Here is a 13,638-nt window from a genome sequence, read left to right as displayed (position 1 = left end):
AAAAAATGAAATTTTGAAGTTGAAAATATTTTTTAAAAACAAACTCAATTTTTTTTTGGAGAGGGGGTGGGGAGCTGGTAGGGGGGCAGGACGAAGGGTGGGGAGCTGGTAAGGGGGAGGCCGGGGGGGTGGGGAGCTGGTAAGGGGGAGGCTGGGGGGTGGGGGGTCGAGGATCGAAGTGAAAAAATAAAATTTTGAAGTTGAAAATATTTTTTAAAAACAAACTTAATTTTTTTTTGAAGGGGGTGGGGGTAAAAAAATAAAAAATTGAAATTAGAAATATCTTTTAAAAACAACTTTTACTATTTTTTTTTTTTGGGTGATGTGGTGATAGGGGTGAGGGTGGGATAAAAAAATTAAAGTTAAAAACATTTTTTTGAAAATAAGCATTAAATTTTATGATTTTTTTGAAAATGTTTTCCTTCATACCAAACACACCCTTAATCTTGCTCGTGATTTATAATATTACGAAAATCTTCTTTATTTTGATTTTTTTTAATGCAAATCATTATAATTTTACTAATTTACACTTTTTTTTATTAGTTAGTTAACTAAAAGAATTTATGATATGAGAAAAAGTAAAATTAGTCAAAATATAGTTATTTACATTAAACTAAATAGTTTAAAAGAAATGTTTTTTTTTTTTTACAAAAACAAAGTAAGAGATGCTTTTTGTAATATTGTTGTACCGATCATCTTTCTTATTTTACAAATAATTAATAATAATTGAAATCCCCACCATTACAAATTTGTCTAGTGACACAATTGATTTTTGACTTGTCTCTAAATAGTATTTAATGATTGGGATCATGTCATTATTTATGGCTACTAAAGGAAAACATTATTTTTAGTGGGAATTGATTCTTTGTCATCTAGGTGAATAACTTAACTTTAACTTCAATCAAGTGTATCATTTTGTTTTTGTAGTATGGATGTCAATACGTACGATTAGATAAATTTTTAAAAAATGTGTACATAAATACCTAATTTTGAACTTTTTATTTTTAATACTAGTAAACATTATAGTATTAACTTTGTAAATGTGTAGGTGACGTTTCAATTGGAGCCAGCATTCAAGAGAAGTATAACATTAAATTTCACAAATGATAGTGGTTTTGAAGATGAATTTATGGAACATGCAAGGAAAAATGAATTTGGTGATATTCAATGGTACCCTTCTAGACAAATTGCTGTGTATAGATATGATAATAGAGTCCCCTTAAACACACCTGGTGATGCTCTCAATGATTTTCTTGGATTTCAATCTAATCCTATTTTGGTCTCCAAATTTGTTCGAGCCACAGGTATTATTTCACTCAGATACATCCATCTTATTATTATTGTTTTTTATAATTGTGGTATTCGGGTCAGTTTACGCACACCTAAACTAATTCCACGAGATATATGTCACTGATGACTAACCATACAAATAAATTATATCATTATAATAATAACTAATAACGGTGCAGTCTTCCGATGTTACGACCTAATGCTCTCTTGTGAAGAGCCAAAAACTCTTGACGTAGGAAGGTTCGGTCCAGTCTGTTCACCTCAATTTGCTGGGTGTGGCGACTTCGTCTTAAGATAAGATATAGGCAATAAGACTTTAAGTGCACCTGAGCGCCTTTTCCCATAGAGAATACTGGGGACGAAAGTCTCTGGGGGTTCTATGGAGCAATTCTCCCATTGCTTTTGCAAACCAGTGGGGACAACCCCCCCAAAAAAACAAGTTGATAGATGGGAAAAAATCACCTAGAATATTTGTCTCCGGCTCTCCGCACCCTCATGATTCTCACCCCTACTTCATTGACCACTAGGCCGAACCCATCTTATTGTCAAAATCAAACATTTAAATCCCTCAACATAGAAGTGTCAAAAATGAGCCCAATTATAGGTAACCCGCCCAAGATAATTTAAATTGGGTTCAATCTCAATTCATTCAAGCATTAGCCTATTTCAAGAGAATCTTCAATTAAACCCAATTTAATCTCCAATTTCAATATGCTTTAATACTTTTTATTTGCATTGATTTAATGTATGTTTTGAATGTATGAATTATTATCTATTTTATATCTTTTAGGATTTATCTATCAATTTGTAACTTTTTTTTAAAAAAATTTCATGAGTTGAAATTCAAATTGTGGTTAAAAACTTAAATAAGAATATATTAAAATTATTGAGATTAAGTGGGTCAATACCCAACCCGTTTTATACCCATTTTATCCCAAAGTAAATTTGGGATGGTCAGGACCCAACCCAAGTTCTATTCAATCCATTTTAATATCTTCAATTTCAACCCAACCCGCCCATTTGACACCTATACCTCAACCTAATGAAAGGTTCAAGTGTTGTTTCAATTTAATTTGATTGTGCAGTGAAAAATTAAAACTAATTCTCATAGTAATATTATTTTTGATTTGCAGAAAAGGGGTTTGAAAATACAAGAAACGTTGGTGGAAAATGCACAATGGCAAGTTTTTTCGTGGCATACAAAAAATTGGTAGCAAATGGATTAAAAAACAACAAATTAATCTTCACTGGTTATCCAGTAGTAGGCCATCAAGGCAAAATGCAATCTTCAGGTTCTTGTTTATACTCATCCTCTATAGACATCACTAGCACATGTGCTTGGGATCCAACAATCAATGGACTCTTCTTCTATGAATCCACAGCCATATTCCCATCTTCTAAATTCGGAAATTTCATACGTGATGTTAAAAAATTACGCGATTTAGTCAAGCCAGAGAACATGTGTGGGGTTGACATATATAACGGATTTCTATTCCGTTTTATCAAGGCCTCGGATGCATATTTAGGCCAAGGGGAAGATTCAGTGGTCGTTGATTTTAACTATTATCGCGCTAGTGATGCCTTGACCCCGCGATTTAATCAAGATATTTGGGAGGAAATTGAACAAATGGCATTTTTAAAGTATGGGGCTAAGCCACATTGGGCTAAAAATAGGAATGTAGCATTTGTTGATGTACAAAAAAAGTATCCAAAATTTAACAAGTTTGTTGCTGCAATTGTACAATTGGATCCTAAAAATATGTTTTCTAGTGAATGGTCTGATGAAATATTGTTTGGGAAACAAGAAGATTTTAAAGGTGATGGATGTGCCTTAGAAGGGATGTGTATTTGTTCAGAAGATAGGCATTGTAGTCCATCAAAAGGGTATTTTTGTAAGCCAGGACTTGTTTATCAACAAGCACATGTGTGTAGGTTTTCAACAAGTTGAATAAACATTTTATGTAGTGGAAATTGATGTCTAAGTAAATGAAAAATGACATATTAATTTTAAGTGACTGGTTACTTTATTTATGTAATCGACTCTCGAAAACACCTCCATGAATTTTCTCATAATTCTAAACTGAAAGTTATGTAATAGTAGCACTAAATACTGTGTCTTAAATACATATATTTTTTATTTTGTCATTAAAATATTATATTTCAGCTAATGTTGCTTGACAACTACAATATATAGACTCGTTCATTTTATTTCAACCTAAATGCTTGCTAAGAATTATCTTAGCCTCATTATCGACCAATTCCTAATCACAATCTTAGATTTCATAATTTGATCTAGCTAATTAACTGATATTCATGTCATTACACCCCCCACCAAGAAAAACTCATGGCCACAAACAAATTTTGAGATAGACTAGGCATTATTGTACCTAGGGGTGTCAAATATGTGTGGTGAATTGAAATTAGAGATATTAAAATGGGTTGAAATAGAAATTGAGTTGAGTCCTGACCAACTCAAATTTACTTTGGGCTCACATGAACTTAAAAACGGGTTAGGTCTTGACTCGCTCAATTTGACCCGCTTAATCTCAATAATTTTAATATAATGTTATTTAAGTTTTTTATGATCACAATTTGAATTTTAACTCAAGAAAATTTTAAAAAGGAAGTTACAAAATGATAGATAAGATATAAAATTGATAGTAATTCATACATTCAATATAGAACATACATTACATCATTGCAAATAAGGAGTCTTAAAACGGGTTGAAATTGAAGATTAAATTGGGTTCAATTGAAAATTCTCTTAAAATGGACTAAGACTTTATTGAATAGAGATTATTTTTATTTATTTGTTGGAGTCACCACTTGAAATTGAGTTATGATGTTTTGAGTCATCTATTCTTTTTAATCTCTAATCAAAAGAAAATGACTTTTTATTTGGTCTGCAAACTAGAAATTCAAGAGTATTTATTCTCCAATGTCAGCCTTCCTTTACTTGATAGAATGTTAGGAAGAATTGCATCCTGGACTACAAAGTTCTTGGCTTACTCTGGTAGACTACAACTGATTAAGAGTGTCTTATTTGGAATCCAGAGTTTTTGGTCACAAATATTTGTTTTTCCTAGAAAGCTGATAGCATATATTGAAGCTATATATGTGTCGAAGTTTTCTCTGGACGGGGAAAAGAGATAACCAGGAAAGCACTTTATTGCATGGGAAAAGCTTTGTCAACCAAGAGCAGCTGGTGGGCTAAACATTTTGGATGTACAAGTTTGGAATAAGGTTGCAATAAGCAAGCTTTTATGGAATGTATGCAAACTCTGGGTGCATTGGATACACACATACTATGGGAGGACCAATACACTATGGGGGTTTCTATAGTTCCACAAGCATCGTGCTTGAAGGCGACAAAATATCTAGAAGCAGTTGGATACCAAGAGGAGGATATTGTACATATGGAAAAATTCTCTATCCAGAAAGTGATGTATACAAGGCTCATGAGGGGTGAATATGAGAAAGTGAGATGGAGGAAGCTTGTCTGTAATAATGTTGGAGCCTTTTATCTTATTCATAGAATTACATGGCAGATTACTTACAAGAAGTAGATTAGCACAGTGGGGATATCTGGAAGATGTCATGTGTCCTTTATGTCGTACAGAAAGGGAGGATATGGAACATCTATTTTTCAAATGATCTGGAATAAAATATTGACTTGGCAGGGGATTCTAAGGGATGGGAGGAAGAACAAAGATGGGCCATTACGAAATGGCATTAGCAAGCAGTTTGTATTATATTTGGCAAGAGAGGAACCAGAGGATCTTCAACCAAAAGGAAAGGACTGAGGGGGTAATTACGTGGTTGATCATTCAAAACGTGCAAGTGCGAGGCTCTATGAAGACTAGCTTGGCTACGAAAATGGCTGAATTGAACTTCTATTCTTAAGAAACGTAAAATGTAGACTTGGTTGATGTAAGTGTAGGAAAGATGTTTGTGAGGAATATATAGTAGAATGCCAACCTCGGGAATTTGTCCACTGGTGGCTTTGTTTGCCAGTTTTTGTGTATTGTTTTGCAACGTCTCTTTGGTAATAAAGTAATTTACTTACCAAAAAAAATAAAATAGAAATTCAGGTAAGGAATTATGTTGACCGAGGGGAAAGTATTAGACATCCCTTGTGGTTCTAGTACGGTTGCTTTTATCGACTTATACTTAGATTATTTTTGAATATATTATTTCAGGCCATGATTTGTTCACATTTTTATTGTTGAACTTTTTATTTGGTCTCAACCTAGATGCATAAGTGCATTCTTAGTCTTGACATTTAGAGGCATAATTACCTTCTTCACGTCAGACCTAACAATTTTGTCTATAAGTTGTACTTTAAATTAATGAAAGTTAACTATATTCTTGGACAAGGTGCGTCACCGCATCCTTGAGTTTCTTTAAATGTCTCAAAAAAGTATGTGTAATCATATTCTTAATTGAAACAAATATTTTTAACGTGCCTAAAACTCATCTAGTATTAAAGATGCTTACTCTTATTTTTGTGAATTCTAGACAAGTAATCTTTTATTACATTATTATATTAATTAACGGAAAATGGTCAAAAATACCCTTGAACTATTCGAAAAGGTTTAAAATACCCCTCATTCACCTATTGGGTTAAAAACGCTCCTCCATCCACCTTTTTGGTCTACAATTACCCTTAAAACTAACAACCTTTTATATTTTAATTATTGTTATTAATTATTATGTGGCATCTTTCTATTGGATAAGTTTAAATTTCAACCCACCAAAAAAATTTCTACCCATTTGACCCGTATCCGACCCATACCCAATTAATTTTTTTATTAAAAATAATAGATTTGATCATCTCTTCTCTTCCCCTTAAATCTAATAACCTATTTTCTTTTTTTCCTCTTTTCTTATTCAACAATTTCAAGATAAAATTAATGATTGAATCAATTAGTATTTAAATTTGAAATTGACATATTGGTATTTGAATTTGGTCATATCAATAGAACTAAAAAGCTCTTCTTGATTGTGTTTGAATTTGGTCTTTCTTGTTTCTTCCTTTTGGTTCACACCCATGTGAAAAGATTCAATTTTTTAAGGGGAAGTTGCACTAGATAGCTCTTCTTAATCGTGCTTTTATGGTGACATTGAGGTAATCTGACTTGGGTCTTGTTTCTTTCTTCCTTTAGGTTCACACCCTTTTCAAAAGATTCAATTTTTCATGGTGGAGTTGCACTAAAAGAGTTGTTCTTGATTGTGTTTCCATGGTGACATTGAGGTAACCTGAATTGGGTCTTCTTATTTCTTCCTTTTGGTTCACACCCTTTTCAAACGATTCAACTTTTCATAGTGGAGTTACACTAAAAAGCTCTATTTGACTGTATTTTAATGGTGACATTGACCAAATTCAAACACAATCAAGAAGAGGTTTTTAGTTCTAATTGGTATTAAATTTGCTAGTTCTTGGTTGATCACTGATATGAATATATGCATTATTTTAGTTATCATTGATTGAGGTTGTATATGATGATGAGAAAGAAAATAGGTTATTAGGTTTGAAGGGGAGAGCAGATGGTTTGGGTCAAAGAATGTGGATATGGGTCAAATGGGTAGGAAAAATTTTGGTGGGTTGTAATTTAAATTTATCCAATAGAAATATGCCACATAATAATTAATAATAATAATAATTAAAAAATAAAAGATTGTTAGTTTTAAGGGTAATTGTGGACCAAAAAGGTGGATGGAGGGGTATTTTTAACCCAATAGGTGAATGAGGGGTATTTTAAAACCTTTTCGAATAGTTCAGGGGTATTTTTGGCCCTTTTAAATTAGTCCTCATAAGCTACTAAATCCTAAACTCTAGTTTATGCCCATATAAATGGTATTATATTCTCTTGAAAAGGCATCTCAAATATTCCACAAATTCATGGAATATTCATAAAGAGATCAAAATCTTGAATATTCCGCAAATTCATGGAATATTCATAAAGAGATCAAATCCAAATCATCTTAGTTCGGTACGCCACTAATGACCCTTGGATCATGGATATCTTATGAGAAAAGAATCGAGGGAGGAACATAATTATACTCACAATCTTGATCAATAAAACTATATTTCTTCATATTTTATTTATAATTGCAATTTATTTTTTGTCGCTTTAAAAAATTTTCTCCCAATCCCTCGAGTCATGATGACACCTACCATATTCCGTCAGTTAGTAAGTCAATCCATACCCAAAACACGAGTAATTAATATGTATAAGAGCAGAACTAAACATGAAATACTATTAACAATAAAAAAAGACAGAAACAAAAAGCAAACCAAAAGCTATATATAATGAAAACCCTCCCAGAACCTGGAAGTCACGAATACAGAGTTATCTAGTAAGAACAAATACAAGTCCTAAAAGTGGACAATAACAAGCCATCTCAAAGGCGAAAGACAAGCTAACATATGTACAGAAGGAGACAGGCTGGTCCAGGACACCCTCGTCTCCGATATCCACAAAATGCAAAAGATGGCACAATCGATCACTGCTGGTAGCTGGTATGACATGCATCATGAAAAAGATATGGAGTGCATAATAAGTAATTTGTAAATTGAAAATAGTTTCGATTTTATCAAATTATTTTTTATACGTGGTCAATTATGATTCGGCCACGTCATTAATTAAATCATATTTTCTAAAGGAAAAATTGCTCAAATATGCCATCGAACTTTGAGAAAAATTGCTTATCTATGCCATCCGTGAAAAGTTTGGCTCATCTATAGCGTCACTCAGTCAACAAATAATGACATGGATGAACCCTTTCTCAAACAAAAAAGGCATAAATGAGCCGAACTTTTAACGGATGACATAATTATTAATACATTTTTTTTCAAAGTTTGATGACAATATTTGAGCTTTTCCCCTGGAATAAAAAGAGAAGTGTAACAAAATTTTATAAATTAAGTTTGAATGTTTGACAATGCGTGTGGTTCGGTCCTTGGTCATCTCTTATAAATAAATGGTTTTGCCTGTGGTAGGGGTGTGCGTTAGATTTCTTGGTTTGGTTTTATATTATTTGATTTGGATTTTTCGGTTGATTTTAAAAAAAGTATAACTCAATTCGAACCAAAATAAACTTGGTCTGATTTGGTTTTTTTCTATTTAATTCGGTTTTTTTGGTTTTGATTATTCGATTATGTCAATCATTAATAACATGACAAAATTATATTTGTAATTTGAATATATATATATATATATATATATAAAATCAAATATAAACCAAAAAGGACAAAAGAGGCTAACTCCAACTTAATTCTAAACCTAAAATTTATCGATTTTATTTTTCTAAATTCGAAACCAAATAAAAAAACTAAACAAAATAAATTATTAATCCAAAATCAAATAAAAAAATCAATCCAAATTAAAATTTTGTTAGCTTTTGTTTAATTTTTGGTTTAATTCAAATTGTGCACACTCCTAATTTGTAGTATTGACGCATTTTTGTCAAAAATATATCACATTTCTAAGCAAATCAACAAGGCAAAAATAGGTTAGAGTTAATGCGAGCATAATTTATCCAAAATATTAAAGTCAAGATAGGTTGATTAATGTGATTGTGCTAAAATTAATGTACTCATGGGTGACTTATATCTTTCTCGATCAACAAAAATTATTTAAAGCATATTTATTTTTGCAGATCACAAAAATAAGGAGTCAAATTTCTTTTGATAAGAGATTCAATGAGATGACTTAGAACACCAAATGTAATTCTCAAGTGACTACTTTAATTTCTTAAATAAATAATACACTTTCAAAACCATCACTTCAATGGAAAACCTTCTCTAAAATAAAACTTATTCGACAAAAAGAATTGAGATATTGTTGGAAATCTCGCAAAGTATACTTCGTCAAAAAAAAAATTGTAGTAAATTTTCATAGCTTGAGGCATATCAATGACTATTCTTAAGAATAATTCTTTCAATATATGTATATTTCAAAATTTAACAAGTTCTTCTAGTATAAAATAAAAATTTAAAAACTAACAAAGATTTATTAGGAAACAAAATCGATAGAATATGGAAGGAATAATTTTTTTTTTCTCTTGGTATCTTCTCTACTCACCAAAGAATTGGACAAGTATATATAGATCACAATGACAATATCAGAATGACTTATGGCAGACTATTCCAACGATCGTAAGGCTATTGAATTTGATTCAATTTCTAATAAGAGTTAATGTTGGAAAAGTAGAGATATTATAACAACCATGTAAGGAACGCTGTAATGGGTTGTTTTAATTAATGGGATATATATTATTAACCATATGTTTAGATATATTATTTATTATAGAATAATTATATATTCAGTTTTAATAAATCATATATTCGTTATGGTGTCTGATTATTTATACATAGATGATTCAGTGTATAGAGTTTAGGTTAATATACAGAGGATTAAATCATCGGTTCTTATAAGTATAAACTTTTTTGTTCACAATCTATGATGTAAATTGAACATGCAATCGGTAGAATTGTAGCACAAGATTATATATAATTTATCTTAATTATGGGAACAAAATAGTTCTAACTGCTTGTGCTAGTGCATTTTGTATGTATTAAACGAAATCGAGTAGAGATAGTTATTTTAGATTAACTGACAAAAGCATATTCTCTAAACTGTAATGTACTTATATTCTTATTCCTGATATAACTTAATCAAGAAAGCATGACTCCCTTGTTAGACTCTATGTATTTTCTTTTCTATGACCCACGTAGACATGTTATTTTTTTCAAAAAGTATATTGCTAGCCTCTAGGCAATGATTGATTCCCTTATTTTTATTTTTTTGGGCAAATGTGTCGCTCATTCTTGAGCGATTAGCTCTTAATTTTGATTTGAGCATAACTTATAATTTAAATTCAAATAATAATGGCATCAACATTTTCAGATTAGATGGTTCTCATATCACAATTATATAGTGATTGAACTTCTATTTCTTCTCTTACTTTAAAATTCTTGGAAGTTTTTTTTTTCTTTTGTCGTTTACTTCTACATTATTATTATTGTTATTGCTATGTTATCCTATGATAAAACAAAGAGAGGCGATTGAAATTTTCTTATTAGCAAAAGAGAAAAGCAAATAGTAGCTAAGGCGGGAGGTAACGAACCAAAAGGCTACACAAAATAATTTTTTTTAATTATATAGTATTATTTTTGAAAATATACATAAAATGAAAAATAATAATAATATTAGAGAAAAAAGAATATAAAAAGAATATTCCTTTTTAGTGTAAAATTTAGTATAATATATTTGACTTGATTTATACGAAAATGATGTTAATACTATTTTAATATAAAATTGGGAAAAGGGTTAAAAATGCCCTTAACGTATCCCAAATGGTTCAAAAATGCCCTCCATCCACCTTTTGATTTTAAAATGCCCTCAACGTTTTTTTAAGGTTTAAAATTGCCCTTTTTTAACATCCGGCTGACATGGCAAATGTGATATGGATTTTCTTTACCCATTTCAAAATATATGACCCACTTATTCTAAAAACCCATTTCGAAAAATCTAACCCAATAGGCTGATCGTTTTTGGGTCTTTAATTCCAATTAGCTCTAGTTCTCTTCTTTCTTCTCCTTCAATTCATTGGTTCTCAATTCTCTAGTTAATTGCAGAGCATGAGCTTAGGATGCATAGAAAATTTCCGAACTTCACAGTATGTCTATCCAAACTAAAGATGATCTTTGTCTTCTTTCATTGGAATATGTGTACTAGAATCTGGATTTTCACTTTCTTGCCATATTCTTTGTTATTTGATTTCAACATATAAATTTTTTCTTGTCACTTTTCAGGACAATTCGGAACAGTGCTATAATGAAATTTTTTCAATGTCGACATGTTAATTCTAAGGATGCTCGTAATTCTATGCATTTTTCGTCATTAAATCTTTGGGTTGTTCTTGCTTATGATCCATTTCTTTCACCATTTATTGTATTAGAACTCCACTTATTTCAATGACACAGTTAGTCAACTCGCTAACAGAGCCAACAATTCCAAAATGGAAAAGCCCCTCCATGATCTACCATCCTCGACTGCTACCACCATTCCAAAATGACACAATTTCATTCGCACCTCGAAGGTGTTGTGATTTGCAACTCTAAACTACCATTCTCGGCTGCTACAAAAATAGTCTGAGAATTGCGCTAAAATGGAGTTCAAAGATATGTTAGGTTAATATGTAAACGAGTTGCTGGGTGGATTGAGTTTTTGTAGCATAGATGGGTCGGGTTGTTGGGCTGGATTTTAAAAAATTAGGTGGACCAATAAGATGATGCCATTTGTGTAATTTAATGACTCATCATTTGCCATGTCAGCCAGCTGTTAAAAAAGGGCAATTTTAAACCTTAAAAAAACGTTGAGGGCATTTTTAAACCAAAAGGTGGATGGAGGGCATTTTTGAACCATTTGGGATACGTTAAGGGCATTTTTAACCCTTTTCCCTATAAAATTTGATGTTATGAATTATATCGGGATGTATAAAAGAAAAAATAATCAGGTGACTAGTGAGGTTGAGACTTATCAACTTCTTTCCCAATTTTTTTTTTTAGGGAATCAATCGCCCAAGGCCAAGCGAAATGCTTTTAAAAAATTCATCAAATAAATAGTTGTTTGACAGTCAGTTAAATTAAGGACAATTCACTCAACTTTAAGCGACTTGACAGTTTTAGTTAAATAAAAAAGGAAAATTGCCATTATAGCAAACTATCAATTCAAATATAAATGCTATAACTATAGTTTTATTTAATTCTAATTCACAATAAACTTCTTGTCATTTTCTCTCCCCTGAATCTCGCTCGCCACTCTCAGTTCTCTCCCTCACCTCTCTCACTTTATACAAACATGTTGGAATGTATGCGTCCACTAGTCTAGATGGGACCAGGTCCTCAGCACAGTTACAATAACAGAAAATAAACAAAGTGTTGAAAGTAAAAATTGCACGCACAACTTTACGTGGAAACCTCCTTGCTCAAGGGAGTAAAACCACGACCTGTTCTCAACAAGACTTTTCAAACTGCTTCCACTAATCTTCTCCAAGCAAAAGTAAAAACCAGTTTACAAAATGAGATTAGCCTACTAATCTCCACACTAAGCAATACCTCATATCACTTAGCTGAGCCAAAGCAGATACAACATTGCCCACTATACTAATCCTAACCGATTAATATAGACTTTAGAGTAAGAAACTAAGTTACCCTTAACCTAGTTCTTAGAATGATTCACACAAGATTGAAATGTTTCTTTCACAAGTGAAACGAATCCTACAATATAAGCACGATTACAAGCAAACAAAGTAACAGTCGGTACAGGAAGCAAATGAAGCACTCTATCAGGTTCTTGCTGTTTTTTGAAGCTTGAAATGTCTCTCTTTGAATAAATAATCTTTTTGTTGTTTGTGAGTTCAATATATTGGACAAGAAGAATTATTATCCAATGTACAAACACCCTCGCCGCTTCTGATTGGTGGAGTACTCTGCAACTTCACCAACTTTCTGACGCGGACAACTTTTACATCTGTTAAGCACTTTGATCATTGGACGAGTATTCACACTCTGCAGAGGACCAGTCCCTGCACTTGTGAGGAGATCATCAAAACATCTAGAAACATAAACACTTATCAATTTCCCCAATTTTGATGATGACAAACAACCTGCAATAATTCCTCACGTGAGTGTAAAAACATTCATTCAAATACACAACAAATTCCACCTTTGTTCAGTGCAACAATGTTCCCCCTTAGTTCAATGTCCCTAATTCCACAGCCGACCTTTACAACAAACTTCCCCCTTTTGACATCATTGAAAAAGTGAAGCAGTAAACATATTCAAGTTAAATGCAAGGCAATAAAGAATTCAGGGCCTTGGGCCACACAGAGCATGTGTATGTAAGCATAAAGAGAATATTAAACCACACATGAACAGGGCAGAAACATAAATAACATTAGATCACAAATACTCACCACTGTAGTCAGTTAAAACAACACAAAGCCACAAAAGTTTTGAATCATGGGTTAAGGAGAAAAGAAAAATTAGGGAAATAAGACACGTTTAAGACGGAGGGAGAAGGGGATTGAGGGTGCACGTAAGCATAGACAAGCGCTCATTTGCATCTTCATGATCCTTGATAAGTTGCTTGTTGAGAGCCTTAATTTCTCATTGAGTGAGGCATTTGTCTTCAGCAACTTTGTATTCTCATCCCTCAACTTTTGCAACACCTGCTCATTTCCATCACTGGTACCAGGTCCCCTCGAAACCACCTTTTGTAATTCAGACTTCAGTTTAGCGATTTCAACCTCCTTGTCATTTAGAATCCCAGTGAGATC

General features: G+C 32.2%; 1 protein-coding gene across 1 annotated transcript in view; it reads left to right on the top strand.

The window, feature by feature from the left end:
- The window catches only part of LOC125843268 (L-gulonolactone oxidase 3), a 4,718-nt gene extending 1,480 nt beyond the window's left edge, over window positions 1–3,238 (top strand). Inside the window, exons 2-3 of the mRNA XM_049522483.1 lie at window positions 1,049–1,304; window positions 2,424–3,238. Coding sequence (XP_049378440.1) covers window positions 1,049–1,304; window positions 2,424–3,238 — 1,071 coding nt within the window. The remainder of the gene's footprint in view (window positions 1–1,048; window positions 1,305–2,423) is intronic.
- Window positions 3,239–13,638: the final 10,400 nt, after the last annotated feature.

Source organism: Solanum stenotomum, chromosome 10 (assembly GCF_019186545.1).
Source record: "Solanum stenotomum isolate F172 chromosome 10, ASM1918654v1, whole genome shotgun sequence".
NCBI classification, from domain to species: Eukaryota; Viridiplantae; Streptophyta; class Magnoliopsida; order Solanales; family Solanaceae; genus Solanum; species Solanum stenotomum.
This window is presented reverse-complemented; position numbering and strand designations above follow the sequence as displayed.